The 14,680-nt window shown below is 44.9% G+C and overlaps 1 protein-coding gene across 1 annotated transcript in view; it reads right to left on the reverse strand.

Annotated features, from left to right (window-relative positions):
* FER1L6 (fer-1-like family member 6) overlaps positions 1 to 13,977 on the reverse strand; it is a 55,999-nt gene extending 42,022 nt beyond the window's left edge. Inside the window, exons 1-11 of the mRNA XM_010132799.1 lie at positions 13,914 to 13,977; positions 10,828 to 10,954; positions 10,150 to 10,204; positions 9,924 to 10,055; positions 9,144 to 9,206; positions 8,806 to 8,884; positions 7,855 to 8,011; positions 6,595 to 6,781; positions 4,861 to 5,053; positions 3,516 to 3,856; positions 817 to 925 (exon numbers count right to left, since the gene is read on the reverse strand). Of these exons, the coding sequence (XP_010131101.1) occupies positions 817 to 925; positions 3,516 to 3,856; positions 4,861 to 5,053; positions 6,595 to 6,781; positions 7,855 to 8,011; positions 8,806 to 8,884; positions 9,144 to 9,206; positions 9,924 to 10,055; positions 10,150 to 10,204; positions 10,828 to 10,954; positions 13,914 to 13,977 (1,507 nt within the window). The remainder of the gene's footprint in view (positions 1 to 816; positions 926 to 3,515; positions 3,857 to 4,860; positions 5,054 to 6,594; positions 6,782 to 7,854; positions 8,012 to 8,805; positions 8,885 to 9,143; positions 9,207 to 9,923; positions 10,056 to 10,149; positions 10,205 to 10,827; positions 10,955 to 13,913) is intronic.
* Positions 13,978 to 14,680: the final 703 nt, after the last annotated feature.

A 14,680-nucleotide genomic window follows, 5' to 3' on the forward strand; every position in this document is an offset into this window, starting at 1 on the left:
CTAAGTGTCAGCATGAATCGATACCGCTCCGTGATTGTCCTGTTTGTTACAAACATCTCTCCCTGCACGGAGCCTTACAGTTGAGCACACTCAGGTACATAAGCCCAAAATGGGAAGTGCCAGGGTGAGACTGGACTCTAAGTGGGGCTCCTACAGAAAGAAGCAAACCCCTGCAAAGGAAATGAAGCCAATTCAAGCTTCTCTCTTCAGGAAAATTTCTTCTGCTTTGAAAATACCCACTCAATCATCACGACAATACCTTCATTTTCTCTTTAGTCTGCTCCCAATTCAGCTCCACCATGAGGAGGACCCTCACGCAGGACAGTCCTGCTTCAGTCAGAAAGAGGACAGTGCTTACCGGGAAGATCTTAGGGGACAAGCTGGTGCATGCTCTTCGAGACTTCGCTCCACGCCACACTCACAGACCTACATGTAGCCTAACAACGATGGCCGAGATGGTCCACAGGAATCCTCCCTGCCAAGGACTTCTTGCAATGGGCACCACAGAATGAACTCTGCCCTGAAGCAGATTATTTCAGTTTCATCTCCCAAAAGATTAGGAGGCTAAATACTGGGTGAGTAGCTGTTTGTAGTGGGTGAGAGGATTTTTATTAGTCCAGGACACTTGGGAATGGAGACAGCTAAGCATCAGTATGCCCAGCTTGACTGTTATCCAGAGAAGTGATGCTTAGGGTTTAATTCAAATGTAAGCCCTGCTCTGAAGCTGAGCCCTGCGACACAGCTGTCAACAAAACGCAGCATCCTCTTGCTCCTGAGACTCCCCCTCTGCTTTGGAGAAGAGCTTAACACACTTACCAACGGAAACCTCAAAGGTTATTGGCTTGTCCCCAACCTTTCTATCGATCATTGTGGCTTCAAAAAATGTCCCAAAGAGGAGAAATTCCTCAAAGTTCTCTTCATAGACCTATTGGAGAAGAAGGAGTAAGATTTATTATGTTTATTTTACCTTCTACTCTTTTTTACAGCTCAGAAGAGTCTTTACAAGTCTTTACCAGCTGTGTTTACTGTTGTACATCTATCAGTCTGAGGTGTAGGTGAGGCATGACTTGTTGGAAGAGGTAATACCTCTTCTCTGAGAAATCGATATGATTGGAAAAAAGAGGTAAGTAAGCCTGTGTGTCTTTGTTCTTGTCAGTAGTGTCTAGTTATATCATAACCGGTTACATAAAAGCCATCACCTCTCACTTCATACTCCGCCTCACCATTAGTTGCTATTAAACGATTTCAGCATCTTCACATACTCTTATACCATCATTCAAACTATACATTTATGGAAGCTCAAGGGCAGTCTAAGGACACTCCTTTAGTGCAACAGCAACAAAAACATCGCCGTCCCGATACGAGACATTTACCAGCGAGTGTGGCAGCAGCCTTCCTTTGCGTTGCAATAGTGAACGCCGCCAGCATGGTGTGTCCAGGCAGGGCAGTGCTGACCCTGCTCTGCTTGTCCCAGGATGACCTGAACCAACGGCCTGTGACATTAACTGTGTGTTTGTCCTATCAAGACTTTGACATTGCTCAAAGTCAAGGCTTTGATCTCAGATCCCAGCGACACTACTATGTCACAAAGATTTCTGATGTCCACATTTTAGATGGCAGACCTATGCAGAAGCCTACTGGAACGAAGCAGTCCAATTTTTTATCCTGCTGTATTTTAAACCAGAGGCTCAAGGGTGGGGTCTTAGTGCAGGGGGATGCAGTCCCTCGCTCTTTGCCTTCCCTGGCATTGCCACACAGAAACCAGCAAGCCAGTAACCTTGTTTTCAGATTTTGAAGGAATTTGGAAGCACGGGAACCAAAGGAGCTCAGCGCAGCAGCACACCCCGAAAAGTATAACAACCCTCTGTGGAGTTTTAAGGCTCTGCTAGGCTCTGATTAAACCTATTGGAGACCCAGCATCTGCTTGTCCCTGGCTCTTGGGTCATTAACAAAACAAGCTAATAGCCCCAAACGAAGACTAAGCTCAAAGGGGATATATTTTATGGTTTGAGCTCTCCTCAGATTTACACCCTGACTGCCACAATCTTTCCAATACAGACCCTACTCATGTCGCAGCACAGGCATCCGTGTACCGAAGCCCAGCAGGCAAGATCGGTACTAGCTTCTTTTGCAACAGACTGAGGCAATGAATAAAACATCAGCTGTATACAAATAATTGTTTCCCTGACTTTTGCAAAGCACAAACAGCTTTTGACACAGTCTATGATCTCTTCATGTTGAAAACCCTCTGCTGTGCACAATAACAGGGCATAGGTCTTCAGCAAAAGGATTAGCAGCATCACACACCAAAGCCAAGACCTCAAAGAGACTGCAGCTTCAGAGGAGATTTAACTTCCCTGTGTCTTGATTATTTTTAGTAGGCAGCCAGAGCACAAGGTGCTCAGTAAAGCTGAGGCTCGGAGACTATGACACACTCATCTATCTCCCATTGTAACGAAATAAAATTGCAAATGTTTAATGTCTTCTTGCTGCCAGAATAGGTCAATAAAGTTGTGCTGAGGGGCTGGGTATAATTTGCCTGTTGTTTCAGAGGCTCTGTGAGACATTTTTCACCTTGTTTGCAATGTCTCTGGTCCCTGCATTTCCTTTCAGAGAGCTGTAACACAATTACCGTGCCTACTGCAGCACACAATATTGAAGAATGTCAAAATCAAAAGAGTATCAAGCATCACTGTATTATGTTGTTGCCTTTTACTCATGCTGTACTTGAAAGTGAGGCACAGGAGCCAGAAAGAAATCCTTATTACTACTATTAATATTTATTGGTGTTGCAGCAGGGTTTGCTCCTCTACCTGCAGTATTAGCTAGCATGTAAGACCACAGTGTTTGAGCTGCTCACAAAAAAGGATTTCTTCCACATAAAGGAAAATCTATACGAAAATAAATTTCTTCTCATGTCGCCTCTATTACAATCTTCAGAGAAGAACTGAGGGACAGAGGCAATTTACAGCTATACGAGTATACAAAGCCAGACCAGAGTGCAGCTGGCTTGCCATTACCCATGCCATTTCTCTGCGAACCCACTCCTTGACCTCTCTGGCCAGCACTGATGCTAGCAATGCCTAAGGACACAGGCCAAGGAAGAGCACTTGTCAAGGCTAAGCCTCGAGACCAAAGAACAGTTTCTCCTCTCCTATTTAATTGTAGAGATGGAGTCAAAGGACCAAGAATCAGCTCTAATAAAGGACAAGACTGCCCTAAGCGCTGAGGTGGAACTCCCACTAAAGCCAAAATTTTGATCAATGACATTCTGAAGGGGGAAGAAAATTGGTTATGGGAATCTTTTTTTTCCTATTTATTGGGTAGAACATACGGAGCTGGCACATGCTGTTGCTCGCACACGGTGGTGTGGTGGAGTAGAGAATCCAAGCTCAAGTATTGGCTCAGCACGTGAGCCCATAAAAGCAGTATTACATGGCCTGAGCCCTAATAGACATGTCGGTGCCATCCGTTGAGCTTTAGGGACACACGTCAATCAATAACATTCTACCCACCTCTGAAGGCACATTGAATGGCTCGACTTCCACTTCAGTTGAGTTCATCTTATCTGAAGGCGAAACTGACTTTCGATCCTCTCCTGCCTTCTCGGTTTTCTCTTTTCCTTTGGGTACTTTATCTTTAGATGGCAATTTGATATCCTTGATCATACTTGAAAACTTTGACTCGCGGGCTCCTCCTGAAAGTATCTCCACAGCAATCTCAATGAAGAGACGTCCCCTGAAGGAGACACCTTCTCCAAAACCTTCATTAAGCTCCTGGTGGTCGTCCATGAGGCTGTGGTTCCTGGGTGAGCCATAGAGGTTGACCCAGGCAGGTCCAAAGGTAGGTAAAAACCCTGCAGATAAAGCACCTTTTACAGCATTTCTGTTAGGTGTTAGTACGCTCTCCTCAGTGCCTGCTCCAAGAAATCTTGCCTCTCGCACACCCAAAGCCAACCCTGGACCCACTGCTATGCAGCTGGGGACCACCTCATACAGAGCACTGTTTGCAGTGCAGTGCGTCGGCACCGAGAAGTCTCTGCCAATACCCAAGCAGGGACTCTGCTGGTACAGAGCACTTTCTGAGGAGACGCTCGTACCACGCGTGCTAGGGCATGAGGCCTCTTGCACCGCCTGAAGAGACGAGCTTGCTCCCATAGGCTGAGGGCTGGGGCATGGTGGGAACAGAGCAGAACAGAGGCTTTCTCACCTTGTCCAAACTGTTCCCAAGCCATGTCACTGCTTGGTTTATGATTTATCTTTTATTTTCTGATTAAGGACTCAGATACGCATTTGAATTGACAAATTTAAGGAGTTACTGGGCCTTGGCTGAGCTGTGGTAACTGACCATGTTCCACATGTGGATCAGTGAGAAGAGTCCAGATAGCAAGCTTTACCTCACCTATGTGAGGACAATGTCACTAGTCCATGGTACCTCCTTGACCTGTCATAGCACCCACTTGAGCCTTTCCTAAATACTTTGCTCTTACTGGGCAGATCAAAGCCACAAGCCTGCTCTGCCCACGGTTTGTACTTTGTGTTTTCATTACCCAACAGAAATTTGCATGAACTACAACAGTGCATCAGTCATCCCTAACGGATTGGGGCAGACTATTGCCACAGTCACAAAGAAGGTACCAAATTATGGAGCGGCCCTGTAGCGAGAAAGGCAGTGACAGGCCACCACACACTGAGTGCAACGTAATGGAACTTGGAATCAAGCAAGAAAAGGTCTCTCAGAACCAACAAAGACTGTGGGTGTTCACTTGAATTCCTAAAATGGGATTAGCCAGTGCCCAGATACCAAGCAAGTAGATTTTACCTTAAGGGCATATTCTGGAACAGACATTTTCCCCTTTACCTTTGTCACCATCCTGCTCATTTGATATTTTCTTCAAGTCAATGAAGTGAGTGGCTAAGGCCACGTCATTCATGCTACCTTCATCCCAGACCTGGATTTTGACTCTCCGGCAGAGAGGAGGGAACATTTCCTTGAAGATAACCTGTTCATGCCATACCGGATCTGCACAGTTCTTTTGCACTGCTGTCCGGCCCTAAAATGAAAGTTAAAAAAAAAAAACAAAACCAACGAAACCCCAAACTTTAACCTCAGAGGAGTCAGACTCTGGAGAATCACAAATTGCATCTCCCCGGTTATTTTTAAAGCACAAATACCCTGTCTTGAAGGTGCTCTGGCTTTCCTATTAGCTTGTTTATTTTCCCCTCCATATCTGATAAAGACCACGTTATGGCTAAGGAATTCTCACCTGCACACTGCAGAGCCTGCAATAACATCTCATTCTTCAGAGCCCTCATGCACAAAACCTATCTGTGAAGCCAGACTTTGGCACTTGCGCCTCAAACAGCTTCTGCAATACCTGGGTAGCGATAACGCAGCAGAATTTGTCTCATAAAAGATGGAATTCATTACAGCTACCAGGCTGCATGTACCAATGAAATCACTTTAAATGAGGAGATTTATCTAGCGTAAGATCCGATTGCTGTGGCTCACGTTCCGGGCGTACGCCTGCGCGCTAGGGATGTAGGACCGGAGCCGTTCCTCCTAGCCTGAAGGAGAGGGCAGAAGAGTATCATGGTCTGCAGAGCCACAGGCAGCGGCAGGCCTTCCACTTCCACATGTGGTGGGGAGAACCAAGTCAGAAAATACCTCTACACCTGTACTTTACAGAGCAGCATGCAAACTCCCATCAGTGACCCATTCCTGTCTCTTTTTCAGCCCTCTATCACACCTGGAGTAGCTGCATGCATTGGACCATTTTCACCCATACTGGTTTGACATGGAACACTTTGCAATTTGGATTCACAACAGAACTCAAAATTAGCACCAAGAGCCTTGTTCTCACACCTGAATCATTGGTAAAGGACTAACTGGAGTTCTCCCTAAGGCTTCCTTGCACAAAAAAACCCAGCATCGCTAGCTTAAAATAATTTCCAGTTTGATTCTTTACTTATTTGCACCAATAATCAAGACAAGGTCCCTGACACGGTGTTTCATGGGTGTACCCCTCTCTCAGCAGCTCTCTGTAGCACCGTGTTCGATGTTGAAGGAGCTTCAGGAAAAATGAAGCCAGGCAACACTTAGACTGGGTCTACTCAAACGCTTCCGCCTCTGCTCCCCAGAGAAAAGTTGCACGAGTCCTGAATTACAGCAGAGCAATCCAGAAGCCAAGGCACAGGCCTAAGACCCAGATGGAACCACCTTTACTGATTCCAGCCCTTCTTCCTTTTTTCACTCTGGGGAGAAGAGAACGTAGCACTTCACCTAATACCACGCTGGGTAATTTACCGTCTTCTAACTTGATGCTTTTGTAACAGATCTATGGAATTGCCTTTCCCCTCCTGCTGCCTAACTCTAACCTACTGCTGTGAGGCTATTAAGTCTGCTGGAACTAAGTGTTTCCATCACTTTGTTCCTGCATAATTTAAGAACTGAGAATTCTCTTTTTGATGACAGAAATATGTGTTTTACCTAATTTATGTAACTGTAAGTTAAAGGAGATCAGCATAAACACCTGCCTGTAGCACAGCTCATAGGAAAGAGGCCTACATTTGCGATCAAGAGGATCCTAATTACCATTTGACCCGCAAACATGACCACCACATAGGGATCCACAAGGTCCTTACTGTCGCCTATGAATGCTTTGGTGACATTGGCCATGATGCTAGAGTTCATCTTTGGAAGTCCTTCTGCTCTATAAATTCTCACATAAAATCTGGCCCATGGTCTTTCAGATGGAAAACCTTTGGGAATCAAGAGGTTCCTGAAAGAAAAAAAGAAAACATTTTCTTAAAATTGAAAACTCAGACAATGAAGTGATATTTCTTGTCAAGAAAATTGTCATCTCGAGTTAGCTTGCATCCTGAGAAGAGGCAGAAATGCTCCTGCATCTAAGCCAAAATGTTATCTGGTTACCATGAGAAAATGAAACAACATTGCTCAGCACACTTGTCTGTGTGATATAGAACCAGAACCAGTTCGATCACGTTGCTCAGGACCTCGTCCAATAAATTCTGAACAACTTCAAGGATGGAAATTCCCCACTACCTCTGGGCCCCTGTTACATTTGACCACTTTTGTGGTAAAAAAAAAAATATATATTCTTGCATCTGTTATGAAATTCTCTTGTTTTACCCTGCATGTAAAGCCTCTCATCCTTCTGCTGTATTCCTCTGAAGAGTTTGGATCTGCCTTCTTCATGTAGGATACCCCTTAACCTGCTCTTCTTAAGGCTCAAGGAGCCAACTCCCCACCCTCCCACGCTTAAATGCATACCTTTCCCTTCAGACTATGTGCTACAGACCTCATCATCTTGGTGACTCTCCATCTCCGGTCCAGTATGTCAGTACTGACCAGAAACGTTGTCCCAGTATAATTTCGAGTATGCTGGCATACTTTATCACCTTGAATTTCTTGTATTTTACAGGGAGAATGCTAATGCACCTGAGCTTACCTAAGGATACGAAAAATATCCACGCACACACATCTGACAGAGGAGAAGGATTAGCTTTTCCTCATATTTTTTTCTCCTTACTTCACTGCTTTTCAGAAATACTTAACTGGTTTCAGATCAATGAACCTTCTGTCAGGGATAATGTGGCACTTAGCCACAGGACATGGTCAACTCCATCAGCTGCAGCAAAGTTACCCGAACATGCCCTTCAGTTTGGATGAGAGGCTTGTAAAAACTCTCTTTGAGCATGTCAGAACAGCCAGGTGTACGATGCTATCCCGCTATTAACCTTGAGTTAGCAAGGAATGGACTGAAAGGTGGGCAGAGGACTCTTGAGGTACTTAGTAAAGAAGAAAGTAGTAAGAAAGAAACTATTGCAGTACTTTTCAATCTGCTCCTCAGCATCAGCTGTTTTCTGGGTAGCTTGTACTGCATCACCTTTCCCCGTCACACTGATGTCACACTTCAGGTACCCCTTGGCTCCCGTCCTAATGTCAGCAGGGTCTGTGAGAAGTGCCCACTTGTCACAAAACTGATGACCTGTAAGATGGACAAACTTAAACAGACAGCAGCAGGAAATACAGGACAGAATTCAGAGGCTAAGAGCTGTCAAAGCACAGATGTAGGCTGCTCACTTCAGTCAGGCCATTTCTCTCTACTGACTCTTGCAGGAGCCCTGAAAAGAGGCTGGCCTGGATGACTCTACACTTCTGCCGTAACTCGGTGACATCTCCAGCAAGTGGGCTAAATACATTCATTCCCGAAGACTGAGAGGACACCAGGTCCTCGAATAATTACAGAGTAGAGAAAGATATGTGTTTTGTGGCTGTTTATAAAAACAGGCCAAAAAAGGGGTAGGTGATGTTTTCTTGGTTTTAAATCTCAGAAAGCTCTAGACAGCTCTGAAGATGGCAGGCCAAGTTGACCCATAGTCACCTATTTTTTCATCTCCTTCTTCTCTCTCCCATCATGGTCTGCTCCTCCTCTCATTTCGTGCTTTTCTCATAATTTCTTCAACGCTCAAACCCACTCTCCCTCCCTCCACCTCTTCTACCCCAACACACAGAGCAGCCTTCTGGATGCTCTGTAATAAACGAGCGGCATTGGGTTTTGTAGAACATTCAGCTGCCCACTCTGACCCCTAAAGAAGAGCCATCCTTGATAACTGCCTCCCACCAACAGGCAGATGGCCAAAGTGTTTTTAGTGTCAAACTTCTTTCCAAAAATTTTTCTGGTGCTCCGATATCCAAAAAAGGAAAACAACTCCCTCTCCTCTCCTTCGGTGCTTCACAGCTTATTTAATAGACAAAAATGACAGCAAATGCACCACTTACCTGGCTGACCATACACTGTCCCCAAATCTACCTTAAAGGAGCCTATCAGCACACTCCCAATCAACTTGTTGTGCATAACCTGTTAGAAAAAGGTCAATTAAACGACGTCACTATCGCTCTTCCCAGTCGAAGAGCACATTCGGTTCAGAGGTAATAAGCAGCGACATCCGGCACCACCCAACACTGGGTGTGCAGACACAGTAAGCATTTGAAATCTGTTCTTTTGGTACCTAAAGTGATTGCTCTTTTTAATTACATTAAGAAGAACCATTTAGAGTTGAAGTGACACAAACTACAATGAACTTTACTTACTGTGCTAAGCTTTCCTAGGTACTTACAGAGATGTTGATTATTTTGTCGAACAGCAAGACCTGCGGTCCAACGAAATCAAACACAAAATACTGTGGGAAAAGGGAACAGCAGGTGAGAATTGTCCTTGTGCTGGTAGCCAGCATTGTCAGCAGCATGGCTAAGCTTTTTGGGTTACTGCACAGAGCCCTGGTGACGCTGGAGGTGCTGGGGAGATGGTGGTGCACACAGCAAAACCCTTTCCTTGCTCCCTGGCTCATGTTTGCCATGGCCCAGATGTGTTTTCTGCTCTCTTTCTTGCATGGCTGCAAAGCACTGCCCTTCGCAAATGCCTCTGGCCCTCACTCTGCATCAGAGGGTACTGTCAGAAGGGACAGGAGGCACAAGGAAACCCAAAGGACTGTTCAATTTGGGGAGTTGGTTTAGTCTCATTTGTCACCAGCTGGGACAAACACACATCAAGGAAAGGCTGAAACGATGAAGTGGTAGAAAAGGGAGGTTGAGGCGACCATTTAGACAAAGCTCCTAAACAAATCATTTGAAAACATGCAGAGGCAGTTGTAGTAGGGCAGGATGGAGTGGGGAACAGGATGGACAAGGCTTGAGAAGAGAAAGAGCAAACAGAGCTAAACCCAAGAGAGGTCTTGCTGCTACTTGGCCAAACTTGAAACTCAAACAGCTCCTGGACAGACCTCTCTGCTCAGACATGCAGGTGCTACAAACATAGTTCATCCCCTTTTGAGCTACCGAGTGGTGGAGGCCACCCAGAGATATTGAAGAAAGTGCCTTCTTCAAGAGAAAGCACCTACCTCATTGTAGAAAGGAGCGTTTGTGCCTTCCTTTACTGTTGTTTGCTTCTTCTCATCACCTATCTCAATGATCACCACAGGGTCGATGTTCTCACCCACCAGCTGTCTGGCCTCGATGACGGTGATGGCAATCTGTGGGGCACAAGGACACCACACACACTGCTGGGCTCAGGTTCCTCCTGTCTGGGGGTTTCACAGGTGCACAAGAGCCATCAACCCTCCTCACCTGATAGTTCTGGGATTTCATCTCCTCTTCGTGAATTCTGGTCACCAGCTTTGCCCTGATCAAACGACAAAACAGGTCATTAGGCATCTCTAGGCAAGAGTTGGCACTTGGACACGTTTTCAAAAGGCTTCTCGTCACTAAGCAAGCATTGTTTGTGGCAGGTAGCTTTGCTGTGAGCCGTTAGGCTTGATTTCATTAGCAGAGACCAGCTCTGTCTTTCTCATATGCTTGGTAACAGGGAAATGTTTTTCATCCAGACAGACGAGTGCAGCTACCTGCCATGCATAGGAATGATCTCACTTGCTGATCCCATCAAACCTGACTCCGTTCCTCCCATGTATGAAAAAAACCAACCACACAAGCCCTTGGCTATAGAGATTGCTGTCCCCTTTGGCTCATTTTCATTAAAGAGTTCGTTAACATGGTTAGGACACTCTGAACATTCATTTCAATCTCCCCCTGCACTGGACAGCACCTGGTGACAACCTGTCTTGAGCTGATAATATTTTGCTGACAAGTACATCCCACTCTGCCACGTGGGAGACAGGAGTGAAGGGATCACTTCTGTCAGCAGATGGATTTTCTTTCAGTAAATGTATTGTCCTAGGGCAACGCCATTCCCAAGAAGGATGGAAGAGGTGTTTGGGGGGATGTTAGGTGAGGTACGCCAAGAAGTACCTTTTCCTCTTAGGGCTTAAGGATCCAAAAACATTGGACAGTGCATTGCTGTTCATTAGGTCTTCCTCTCCCTCTTCTTGTCTTCCGAGAGCGTCATGGTGAGGATTTGCACTTTTGTTGTGATCACCTGATGAAGAAAACAGCCAAGAAAGTAAAATCCACCTGTGATTTCTATTAGCAAAAAGCTAACTTGGAGCAGAGCGGTGAATTCATCACCATGAATTGACTGTTCTATTTATTTGGGTGTCACAACTAGAGCCTCAGTAGTGGCTTGTATTGAGCAGCGTTGATTACAGCAAAATCATATGCCGTAGAAATTGTGGCTGTAGCCACTTGTCACCCTGTGTGCACCCACAACCCGCACATGCACACTATTTGCATCTGAGCATCTGACTGCCCCGTCTCCCATCTGCTAGAAAGCCGGTGGGACAGATCGTTGCTGGGTTTCGCATGTATTACTTTGCAGCTGTGTGTATGCCATCCATGGTTTATCTTAACAGTTTGACGCACTTCAGTCCCTTCCAAGTGACCACACCAGAGCCTAGCTTAGAAACCATTTTCACCTTCCCTCTCTGCAGAGATGATGAACTGGGAGATCAAGGACAGAAAAAGAGAATTAAAGTTATACTCAGATGAGACAAGTTGCTTCCAGAAGTGCTTATTTTTCTTCCTGACCATAACGGTCATAAATCTCAGCAACTAGCTCAGATGTACATTTGACCAGAGAAACCCTTTCTACACTGCTCTGCTTTGTCCTCCTGGTCTGACAGAGTCCTACCAGCATCTCTGTCCCTTGCCAAGCATGTCTGTGTTCAACACCTCCCTTGGGAAGGGCGCTGTTCTGGTTTGAGTGGAAGTTTAAAATTTGGGTGCCTGTAGTTCATTCCAATAATTATATTTCTAAGCAAGAAATGATCAGTGACTCTGGATGTGAGTTATTTCTGGTCTAGGAGCTGTCAAGTGGTACCTGCAACAAGAAAGGTGGCTTGCCCAGCAATACCTAGGGGCTTAGGTGACCATACGTATGGCCTTGCACCTAATGAAAGGAAACACAACCAAGTGCATTTTCTGCAAATACACCAGGGCACTGTGTTGGCACTACAAAACTAGTCAAAGGACTGCATAGCGCTTCCTTGTGTCTTTGAAAAGGTATGGTCACTTGAGGGGTGTTCAGGAACTGGCGATGGTAGCAAGGGACTAGCCATTGTACAGTAAAACTTGCTTGGATAGCCAGGTCTGACTGTTCATTTTTTCCTGGCTTTCAGAAGCCCCCACTCTGAGGCAAACCACCAGACAGGTACAGACAGACACAACTTTTGCTTGTGTTGCAGGACAGCCAGGCTTGAGCCAGCCCCACGAAGGTTCGTCCACTAATATTCTCCCATAACACACACTCGACAAAGGTTACTCCACTGGCAAGCTCATATAACTTTTATGGTCCCCAACTCTCCCTCTGGCTCTTCTCCAACCTCCCTAGAACACCGGGAAGGTGAACTCCCCTGTGTTTGTGTAGGCACAGCCTGATTTTCAGCCCTTGAGGCAAAGACACCTGCCCATAGTTTTGCATCTGCAGCACCAAGTTCCCATGACTACCCTCCGTGTCCTGTTTACTCTAGAGCGTGCTGGTTGATTATGGATATGTAAAAGCCTGTATTGTTTGCTGCGTGGCTAAAGCAGACAAAACTTCGCCTCGGTGGTGGAACAGGCATGTGTCAGCCTGGCGCCCTGCCTGGACCACTTTTTGGGAGTTCCATGTCGTTTCGATTGCCATATAAACTCTTTGCAATGCTTCTTTCCCTTTACATTTTCCTGACATTCCCTGTCCATTTTCCTGACATTTTAATATCTGAATCGTTATCTTTTTTTCCCTTCAATAACCATAAGTATGTTGTGTGTAACTGGTCGGCAAGGATTTTTTCCCCTGTACGGATCCAGTGACAGAAAATGCAAATAGTTCAGAGTGACATCATTCCCCTATTGCACACTTCCCTGATAGATCTGCTAAGCCCAAATTCTAGCCAAGACAAGAGAAAACTGGTGGTTGTTGCATTTTTGGTAGTTCAGACTTTTCCACTTAAAGGCACAAATGAAATACATGATAGATCCGCTAAGCCCAAATTCTAGCCAAGACAAGAGAAAACTGGTGGTTGTTGCATTTTTGGTAGTTCAGACTTTTCCACTTAAAGGCACAAATGAAATACATGAAGATGTAGTATAAGGACCCCAACCTATAAATACATATATTCCTGTTTCTGCCCAATAGTGAGTCAAGACACACATTTGGTTCATTACAACACTGTAATTCAAGGGCTGCAGTAATGCCTAGTCCCTGCTTTTAAAATTCCATGCTATTTCATACCTCCATTGAGGCGTGAGGCTGCAAAATAAAAATTACAGGTGGTGTAGTCTTTGTCGTGGCTAAACTACTGTTTTGGCAAATGGGAGGATGCGATGATAGGTGGAAAATGACAGTGGTAAGATGTGCAGGAGAACATACCCTTAGCTTGGAAACCAATGGGGGGTTAAGGGAAAGAAATACAGGACTTTGCACGGCTTGTGGGTGTACCCACAGCTGTTAAAAGTAAAAAAAAATATGAAAAATAAAAGAACTGCCATTCATTTAAGAGGAGGACTCTTAAATGCTACCAAGTAAAGTTCCCAGCTTTACTGAGCCAGCCCAGCCAGCCAGCAAAGCCTACTCAGGTTGCGCCTTACTCCTCTTGTGTTCTAAGAAGCAGCAGATCTTTTGGAGGAATTTCGAACCTGTAATGAATTACCTATCTTTAATGTAGGAAAAAAGTTTTTAAAAACACGTCAACTCTCTACGGTAAGAGTCAGGCTGGCATTTTTGTTTTATTCTACCAGATAGAGCAGTCTGAACTCACAGAATTGGAACTGGACTTAACAAAACAGTTAACGCAAAAAGAACGAGCTCTCTGTTTGCTCGGGAGCGATAAGGAGTTTACTGCCCGTTTTATCAATACTAAGCCCTAAGACGCAATTCAAATAAGTGCACATGAAATTAGTGGTAATATACCCCCCCCACCTGCGCTTCTCCGTTGCAATATTGATTTATGAGGCCTTACCCAGTACATCTTTGTTTGCAATAGTCAACCCTTTTTCGCCTTTTTTCTTCTTCTTCAGCTTCATGCCAGCAAACAGCCCCTTTCTGAAAAAGCATAGGAAAGTGATCAGTGCAACATCTTCAAGCTCTGTTCTGTGCTGGACTCTAATTTAACTCAAGGAGCTGTTAAGAGGGAATTCTGATTTTCAATCGAGAATATTTTTGTATTCTGATTTTCCTTTTATGGAAAGCAAAGAGGAGAAAGCTCTGGTTTTATGCTTCATATAATCCTGGCTGTTGGTTTTTTTTAAATTTGGCCATGTACAGGCAAACATACTGAGAAAAAAGCCAAAACTTCTTTTCAAACTAATAAAGCAAGAGGCAAAAAAATTAAATCCAAGTTTTCAATCTACTACTTTCACACACATGTAATTCTTACACCTGTGACAAGGCCAGAGGCAAAATCTTCTCACAAATGACAGTTCCAGATCAAAAGATGTTTTCCAGTGAATAAAGTTAACACCAAAGCATTTGTGTAAACTTCCTTGGTGAGGACTCCCACCGTATCAGTGGCACGTACACCACAACAGCTTTTGCCGTTTATTTGGATAGTTCTCATCCTCTTCCAGCAGCAAAGCCACGAACAGGAATAGACGAGTAATTCTCAAACTGCGTTACAGAAATGCTTCAGCTCAGCATCTACCACAGCTACCACTGCATGGGGCTTTTCTGCCTCCCAGATTAAAACTAACCAACCCGATTAAAGATTGGAGAGGTTATTTTTTCAGA

Source organism: Buceros rhinoceros, unplaced genomic scaffold, assembly GCF_000710305.1.
Source record: "Buceros rhinoceros silvestris isolate BGI_N320 unplaced genomic scaffold, ASM71030v1 scaffold5733, whole genome shotgun sequence".
Taxonomy (NCBI): domain Eukaryota; kingdom Metazoa; phylum Chordata; class Aves; order Bucerotiformes; family Bucerotidae; genus Buceros; species Buceros rhinoceros.